The following is a 9,585-nucleotide window of genomic DNA, read 5'->3' as shown; positions in this document are numbered from 1 at the left end:
AAAACAAAGTCATTCCTCAGGGCAGTACATAGTTCAGAAAGTGTAATATGTATGTTGTGTGTGCCGGGATTTTGTAAATGTTAATCTCAGCTCATTAACATTAACCACTGGGATTCTTTTCCTCTCTGTGAATCAATAATCCAGCCTCGTGAGAGGGCTTTTGCTGGATTGTGCATGGAGGGAGATCTCGGCGAGCTGACGAGCTGAGCATACGGAGACAAAGAATCAGGGAAATGCTGATCCAGAGTATAACGGGGGTTTTCTGTCCTTATTGTTAACAACTTCTGCTCCTATTAGTGGGACCTGGTGAGACCTGCCGTGAGATTAGTTGAAAAGGTTGAAAAGCAAAGCCATCCCAGAGACAGTAAGGCACTAAGACCCAGTGGAGTGCAGGGAGGCTGGGTGCTGCCAGCCTGCCCACCCGCCGCCTGCCTGTCTGCTCTGCACGGCTCTGCAGTTGCCCTGGGCGCATGCTGGAGACAGCACATGTGTGTATGAAAGTGTGTTTGTCCAATCTTTTGCATCACAGGCTGGAATACAGAGAGACCTCTCCTCTTTTTTTTCGGTACCATCTCTCCGTTCTGCTCGTGCTCTCCCACCTGAATCGAAGACCTGGCTAGAAGAGAGCTGATGGGAGGGGGGCGTGTGTTTGAAGGGATGGGGAGGGGGCCGGTCAGCTTGGTTGGGTGGGAGGTGATGACGAGATGAAAGGGGCCAGGTGAGGAGGAGACACAGGAGCGCCTCTCTCCACTCTCTCTCTCTCTCTCTCTCTCTCTCTCCCTCTGTGACGTGGTGTGTGTGTGTGTATGTGTGTGTGTCTGTGTGTGTGGTGTGTCAGTGTGGGTTTGCTGTGTGTGTGTGGAGGAGAGAAAGCGAAACAGGTCGGCAGTCCTTCAGTAGACTGTGAACCTGCACAGGAGGAAGCAGCCCTCTCCAGACTACGGTATGTCACCAACGTATCTTCACACACATCTCCACACATACCTGGTCTTTTAGCAGGGTGTGAGGAGAGATGTGTGTGTGTGTGTGTGTGTGTGTGTGTGTGCGTGTGTGTGTGTGTGTGTGTGTGTGTGTGTGTGTGTGTGTGTGTGTGTGTGTGTGTGTGTGTGTGTTCAATGTATGGAAGTTAGGATGCAAGAAAGAATCACATCTGACTCAAGGGGGCAATACTAGAGACGGTGTTTTATTATTTCATCATATCACATCCTCTTTGTGTGTCCATGTAAAAGGACCACATTTCATTTAAACTCCTGGTTGTCACTTGCATGTTGCTGCTGAGGAGTGAAAGTGCTTTGTACTGGAAGGGACACTTGAACAACAGGCTAGTTTTCTCCTCGCAGTAAACACCGTGTCATGTGCACATTATCGGGTCATATGGTTTCCAGTCGGCAGCTTCAGAGATTCTGCTGCAACCTTAAATTCTAGCTTTGTGTGACTTTGTTTGGAGCTTCAGAGTTTGACTCTAAATTTTACTCATTTCATTGATTTGATTATATTTAATAGGAGGATGTGCTGCATTAGAGCCACTTAGTCCCTTTTTTTCACCCTTTAATATTTAAATAGTTCTCTTTAGTTTCGACTTTATAAAATCAACTTTAAAACAACAACTTTAAAACGGGTAACAGGCACATTTCTCCATTTTGAATGCTTTTTTATGAGATTTTTGTGTAATAAAAGGCTCTTTGAGAGACTAGAACATTTGTGGTGATCAGGTTCTTTGCAGCAAGAATTTTAATTTTGGTGGTCCTCAGAGCACTTAAGTGACCCCCGGACACCAGAGAGCAGTAAAACAATCAATGCTGATTAAACTAAGAATCTCAAGAGGGCTGCTCCTCAGATGCTGCTACGTCACAGATGAGATGTTGTTTATTGGTTAGTTTATTGGGCTGAAGGTGACTGTAACCCTTTGACCAATTCAGCAAAGGCCACCTACGTACGCCTACGTCTTTCAGGTGACTTGCACAAATGTGCGTACGTGTGCAGGAATAACAACATGCGCCTTGCAGGGATGAAGCCTGTCACACTGGTGAAATGGAAAACTTGCACATGCAGGTGTGCAGCATATGGAAATGTACCAAAGCCTTAGTGCTCGTTCCACGGCTTTTACAGTGTGTGGGGTTGTTTCCAGGTGAGGTTATGACAGTAAACACAGCGCAGGGCCTCTCGACTACTCTACTGGCCACACCAACACTTGCACTCACTGCTGAAGGGGCTCTGCCACCATTTCCATGATTATAATTTAACATAGCTACAAAAGATTGATTCAGAAGAGTATTCAGTCTTTCAAAATGTATTTTCCCATAAATGAGAAAACCAAAGGAAGTTTAACATTTTATGATTGTAATGATACGAGAAGTGTTTATCGATCTTCTCCTCCCATCACTTCAGACAGCAGGGAGCTCTGTAATGCTGAGTTTCGCATTTTATTCACTCATCCATTTTGCTTCTTGACTCTGTTAAAGGGGACATATGGTCCACTCTGCGCTTTTAGCTTCTCCCTGAGGCACCGGCTGCTGCCCTGAAAACACACATCTGAGGATGCAGATGTCAAATGTGAAGTAAATTATGACCCAGACTACAAGTGGGGCTTCACAGTGAGACTCACAGGATCACAGCAATAGAAATAATGTTTTACAAAGGACTACATTTAAAGCCATTTTCATTAGTATAAGTGACCAATATTCAATTTCTTGTATTGACTGTAGATTAGATTGATGGTGTTTAGGTTTGTTTTTTAACGTTTCCATAAAGTATTTCTCGTCTGAACAAAGAAAGATTTAGGTGTTTTTTGGGTTGACAACTCAATCAAGTTATCATATTTCTACATTGCAACCTGCTATCCTATATTTCATCAATGTTTTGGTCATATACTAACCTTGAAAATATCCAATTTAGAACATAGTTTTTCATCTTTTGGACCTACACTTTCAAACTAGTATTTGACAATCTTATTAGTTTCACATTTCATGAAATACACTGAAACGCATCATGAGCATGTTGAGAAAACTAACTCGCAACCTTCACTTGTGCATACTTCTAAACAGGACTTTCTCTTTTGTTTCAGATATTTCCATCTGAAGGTCACATTGGAGAGAGAAGGACGGCTTCACTAAACATTGTAAGGAATTGAGTGAAAATTCCTGTGATTGTCTGCGGAGCTCCAGGCTAAAGTCTCCTGGGGTTCAGGGCCTGCACAGCTCCAGCTGCCATGACAGACACCCCCGCCTGAGCTTCTCAGTGACACCCTATGACAGGGGAGGATGGGTGATGGGCCCGTGAAATTCAGCGGACTCTCTCCTCCTTATCCCATCCTCTCATGGAGCATCCTGTCACACCGAGCCCCTCCTGGAACACTTCTCTCTTCGACCTCCCCATATCTTCAGCCTCACTGCACCCGAATATCTCGAACGTGACCTCGCCGGTCGCAAGCATCCGAGGTGGTGGTCTGAACCAGACCTTGGCGCTGTGTGCTATGCTCATCATTGATGTGCTAGCAGTCGTGGGGAACTTGGCCGTGATGATTGTCATCACCAAAACACCGCAGCTGCGCAAGTTTGCCTTCGTGTTCCACCTGTGTCTGGTGGACCTGCTGGCAGCACTGGTGTTGATGCCTCTCGGGATGCTCTCAGACCGAATCCTGGTGGACGAGGCGCTGTGTCGGAGCTACCTCTGCTTGAGTGTGTGTCTAGTGAGTGCTGCCATCCTCACCATCTGTGCCATCAACGTGGAGCGCTACTACTACATCGTTCACCCCATGCGTCACGAGGTGAAGATGACGGTGGGGGTGGTGGTGATGGTTCTGGTGGGAATCTGGATTAAAGCCGTTGTCATGTCAGTACTGCCTCTCCTGGGATGGCTGCTCCAGGCGAACCAGGCTGTGGGGACTCCTTCAGTTCTCATTCCCGGTCAGAGACACTGCTCCCTCCACTGGACGGGAGGCAAGATCACACGGCTGCTTTTCATGGTCTTCTTTACGTTAATCTATTTTCTGTGCCCCATGCTGATCATTCTGGTGGTCTACTGCAACATGTTCAAGGTGGCGCGAGTTGCAGCCATGCAGCACGGACACCTTCCCACTTGGATGGATACGCCGCGACAACGGTCCGAGTCCAACAGCAGCCACTCCACCATGGCGGCAAGCCTCGGTGGGACTGGTGCCCGCACCACCCCTCAGAGGACCTTCAGCGGCGGGAAGGCTGCAGTGGTGCTGGTGGCAGTGGGAGGCCAGTTCCTCTGCTGCTGGCTGCCATATTTCTCCTTCCATCTCTACTCGGCTGTGAGGTCTACCTCTCCCGCCTCGCTGGCCCAGCTGGAGGATGTGGTCACATGGATTGGCTATTTCTGCTTCACCTCCAACCCTTTCTTCTACGGCTGCCTGAACCGGCAGATCCGCGAGCAGCTCGGCCGCCACCTGGCTTGCCTCTTCAAGCGGGCTGGGCCCAGCGAAGGAGAGCAGCTGCCCAGCCGTGAGGCCTCTATTGAGGAGAACTTTATGCAGTTCCTTCAGGGCACCGGATGCAATCTGGAGCCCTGCAACTCTCACAGCCGAGCCAGCCCAGAGGAGCCAGAGACTGAAGGCCATCAGGAATCAGCTGTTCAGCAGAACACGCCAGCTGACTTCCACATCCCAGGGCAGATCGTTGAGGAAACCTCAGAGTTCATACAGCGGCAACAGCTGAACAATGAGCTGCATGTATCAGAGAACTGCTGCAAAACTGTACCAGAGCTGTAGCTGCCTCTCATGTACCGTCGATATTGCCATCTATTATCCAATAAATGTACTTAGTTTCATTCATATTTTCTATAATGTGTTAAATTAACTAACTATCTGCAAAATATGGTGTTTTCTTTGAGGAATTTAAGTTGTGTAGCTTTTCAGAGAAAGACAAAGCCGAATATATCGTGTCAATCACCTCCCTGGTATCCCCAACAGTCATGGAGCGTTACATGTTTTTAGAGCCACACAGTGTCAGGCTGTTTTCTGTGTGGTGTGAGCGGATGGACACTAACCCATTTGTTAATCACGGGCCAGTGAATTGACAAACATCACGTTAACATAAAGAAGTGCTGAAACTCTGGGAAAGCAAAACTTCAGGGGGAACACAGTTTATGAAAAACTACAAGAGTAGTAATCACTAAAAGAAAGTTTTGAGACAAATGCTCAGTGAACTGTTAGTTTTGATGTGCATTTCTTCATTAATTCCTCATGTTGAACACATCACTGCAATTACATGAAAAATACATGAAAAATCTTTTTGTGTTTTGTGTTTTAAGACTTGAAGAAGCCCGTCGACAATCAGTCCAATTGACTCAGTGATTCAGCAGGTTCTCTATTTATTCCACTTTTCACATCTCCTCATAACACCAAGGAATTAATGCAAACATGTGGCTGTTTTCCCAGTAGAAAGGAGTGATTATTCAGAGCCATTTTTAAAATCGTCTTGAAATATTTATTGTGTTAAAATGGATCATTTCACAGCTGGTGCTGCTGATGGTATTTATAATAAACAGGCTGACACACCAGCGTATTTTTAAGCATTTTCCATCAGCATCATTATCATGTTTATCTGCTCTCAGTCTTGTGATTATCACCTCCTCGCCAAAATCATCTCACATTGGTATACTCGTGATTTTACCCCCTTCCACTCAAAGAAAAACATTGTGACTGCTTTGATTTGTATGCCAGTTGTGGTGTTAAGGATTTAAGCTTTGTAAAAACACCGGCTAACAGCACAGTCAAACTGTCAGTTTGTTGACACGAGGCTGAATGTGGACAGATTGGGACATCGCGACCAGTCCCCGTCAACCCGTAATGTCTGCGCTGTTTACAGGTAAACACGGGAGCAGTGTGGGTGTGCTTGTGTTTGTGCTCTAAACAACCAGGCTTGTTGTGGCTACACAGCAGGACACAGGTGAGACAATGCTTACACATGGCAAGCTTTGCCTTTGGCCTCATAATGGAAGACTCTGGTGATACTCTCTCTGATCTCAGGTGGAATACAAACAGTTTGCACAAGTCACACGAGCAGTGACAAATGTTCCAAAGAAAATTACAAGGCACAAATCTCCTACTGAACATGTTTTTTGTCTCTTTTTATACTTGCTCTTTCTTGCTGTGTTTATCTATTTTGGACTGCCTCATACCGGAGCGTTGGCATGATCACAAGACACCAGACACAAGGCGTACAGGGAAGGCTCATATTTAGCTGGGAGTCAGAATAAAAAAAGGCCCCTTTGTAAGGAGGAGACATAGGGTTCTTCATTTTCTTGTGATATGACTTTGTTGCCGACTGTTTTTCAAATAGGGTCGTCGCGTCATCTTGTTTTAAAATGTTGTGTCACAATGATGGTGCAGTATTGTGAGGCCCAAATTGAATCAACTACAACAGTGAGCGCATGAAGAAATCCCTTCCGTAATCCTTACTGATCTGTATGTATGCATTTGTTTTATTTTTGTTGGTAATTTCAAAAAATACTTTAGTATAAGAATTATTGATATTCAATTTTATGCAACAAAATAACCACCAGCGTCCAGGAACAAGGGTAGTTTAATCTCTTTAGATAATCTGAGCTCTTCCTCATTGACCGTTATTGATCATCATGTTGTAGTACATTCTGGGATATTTCACACAGTCCGGGGTCATTACAAAGCCCCTTATGTTGAATGAATCCACCATTCAATCAGCTGGATTTCCGTTACCGTAGCAGCAAAATTGCCCCGACCAATCTGATTAAATGCTTTAAGCTCTATTTCTGCCACCATCTGTTGATTGTGCGGACGGGGAAGTAAGCTGTTCTGAAGGTGAATGGCTGATAATATTCCCAGCTTCAGGAATATTCATGGACCTTGTCAGCTCCTCTTCATTGTAAATCATCAATACAGTCAAAAATGTAAGAAAAATCATTTAAATTTAATTTTCCCTTTCCTCTCTTTTTTTGTACCTGAGTTGGCTGTTTGGATTCTTCATTATTAAGGTTTGTTTTTCTTGTTAGGATGTCCCTGTGTATTAGTTACCCATCAGTTGAAATGATTAAAGACACAGCAAGAACATTAACCTGAGTATTGTGGGTGTTGTCATATTTACTTACCAGACATTTTCAGTTCAACAGCATCTATAACATGATCGATCCCGTCAAATCATCTCTTTCTCTCCTGCCCTCTAGCTGCATGTGTGAGGGTGTGTGTTGCAGGCAGGTGGTGCAGCGTCACAGAGGTGAAATGAAGCACTAAGAACAGGATGAAAGAGGAGAGACTTTGGAGGATGCTGAAGCTTGTCAGGGGGCGTAATGGACGTCACAGTAATTCTCAATAATTAACACCCAAAAACACTGACCACCTTAGAGCGCAACTTCAGGCCCTACATAATGTAATTACACCCCAACTAAAATGCTTAGTGCAACAAAAAAAACACTGGGGACGTTCACTCTTTTCAATAAGTGCACTGATGGATGAATCAAAGCCATTATCCCCCAAGAATTTATAATATAAATCTTAAATCTAGTGATAATAATAGAAATAGGAAGGAATGCAAGATTATTTAGACATGGATTGTGCAAATTTATGCCACAAAGATCACCTAAATATTCAGTTTATTTAACATCTAGGTTATGATTAATGTTCAGCTTTGGCGCGTATAGCTTCGGTTGTTTATCACCAGAAGAATCACAGATTCCACCATCCTCTCAGCAGCATCCGGGCTCCTCCTCTATTTTCTGATTGTCCCACTTTATACCCGCTCCTGTGCTGCTCCCAATCGGACAGAGTGACTCATGGCTTTCATGTTGAGCCGTGGAGGGCGCCTCCCGCAGCGCAGAGAAACAGTTCAAACAGCCTGACCTTTGTAAAGGGCTGCAACACGCCCAGTAAAAGGGCTCAGATGCCACCATCATGTCACCCTGGGGGGGCCACCGGGTGCAGCACACAGAAAAGCTGTCCGTCTGTGAGAGAACGATCCCTCGCTGGATCCCAGATGAACTCAAACACGTGAATTTCTTACTTCCTGACTCCTGTGAAATCAGCTCTTGCCTTGGTAACCTGGTGCTGATTACAGCGCTGATGGGTTCATTCGTCAGGAGGAGACAAGAGACAGAAGCAAAGACGGAGATTATTGTTACACCTAAAGACATAAAGTAATACATAAGGACTTACTGTTTAGTGGGTCTCTATAAAGTGAGTGACTCTTCTGTGAGCCAGTCACTAGTAGCAGAGCAACCTTTAAATAACATTCGTAACTTTCTTGGAATTCAATTTCTAAATCTAAACCTCAAACAGTAAATGATTTACATTTACTGTACGAACCACTTTCTAAAAAAGAGTTTATACTTTGTAACTAACGGCTTGAATAATGATTAATAAGTCATGTCATGGTTTATAGGTAGTTAATGTCATTAACAAGAACTAATTTGGGGTTGTGAAAAGTCCCTTTTGTTGCTTAAAATCCTTTCAATTTTGAGATAATGTGTTCATAAATGTTGATAGTGATTTTTTTTAAATAAATAAATTGTTGATGACTAGATTTCAATCCAGAGGATAAGTGGTCATCTGGTCCAGTCAGTAAATAGGATTTCTGTTAGTCCAAATTGTGTTCGTATTAATGGATTTTAAATGATCTATGAAGCATTAGTAAGTTATTCATTCGCTATTAATAAAGCCGATAGTTACAATGTATAAAACCAGTATATAAGGGCACCTTATTAGGGAGTGGTTCCAGTATGATTCATACCTGCATGGTCCACCAGAAAGCTGCATCAACTGTTCAACTACTACAATATGTAAGCATGACTGATGTGTAAAAAGGTGGATAAAAACCATGCATGCAGTGAAAATACAATGACATTACGGCCAGTGTGGAAAGAACAATGCAATATAATCCCCTGTTGTGAAAGGCTCTTTAGTAACATGACGTCAAGTGAAATGTGTGATACAAACCTTTGAACTTGCAGACAAGTTCACGGTCTGACAGAAATACTGCGAGGTAAGTTCGGAGTAGTGTGGGACACAACATGAAACCCACTGATGTCTAGTTCATGCAGCTGCATGTTTGCATTAAGACGATAGACTCTAAGTCGCTACTGGACCCAACAGCAGATCTAGTTTGTAATAAAACGACCAGGATCAAAAGAGGTTTAAAATAAATACTAAATATCGAAACTGAACCTGACCTCTTGACCGGAGAAGTGTATTGTTTGAGTCTGTTTTAGCAGTAAAGTAGCGGACTAGATCGATCAAACCTACACCTGCAGTTCAGCTGTAAATCCACTGGGGGCGCTCGTACACCACACAAAACTCCTGCTCCACTTCTCACCGTAAACAGGTGAAGTAGACTGCAGAGAAAACCTGCACACGTGTGTTATTGGCCTGTTTTAAACCACATGAAAAGTCTATTAAAGAAAGCTTGTGGGGATCATATCGAATTGAGTCCCACCCAGAGCATTATTTAGGCTACACAAGCAGAATCCACGTATCCGGCTGTTTAGAAGCGACTACATTTCCCATCAGCCCCGTGGGGCGCATCGATTTTCATTTTCCAGTGCCTTTTACTTGGTTTGCAGCTGGATCAGCTGGATGAACGCGCGACTGCGCAG

General features: G+C 44.2%; 1 protein-coding gene across 1 annotated transcript; it reads left to right on the top strand.

Annotated features, from left to right (window-relative positions):
• The first annotated feature begins 3,316 nt into the window (after positions 1 to 3,316).
• Positions 3,317 to 4,732, top strand: gpr61 (G protein-coupled receptor 61). The gene has a single exon (XM_076090942.1). The coding sequence runs from the start codon at positions 3,317 to 3,319 to the stop codon at positions 4,730 to 4,732; it is 1,416 nt and encodes a 471-aa protein (XP_075947057.1).
• The last annotated feature ends 4,853 nt before the right edge of the window (positions 4,733 to 9,585 follow it).

Source organism: Anarhichas minor, unplaced genomic scaffold, assembly GCF_050575085.1.
Source record: "Anarhichas minor isolate MPS153535 unplaced genomic scaffold, ASM5057508v1 ptg000003l, whole genome shotgun sequence".
NCBI classification, from domain to species: Eukaryota; Metazoa; Chordata; class Actinopteri; order Perciformes; family Anarhichadidae; genus Anarhichas; species Anarhichas minor.
This window is presented reverse-complemented; position numbering and strand designations above follow the sequence as displayed.

Bases quoted from the DNA above. Each gene is read 5' to 3' on its own strand.
- gpr61 (XM_076090942.1), top strand. From the start codon at position 3,317: ATGGAGCATCCTGTCACACCGAGCCCCTCCTGGAACACTTCTCTCTTC.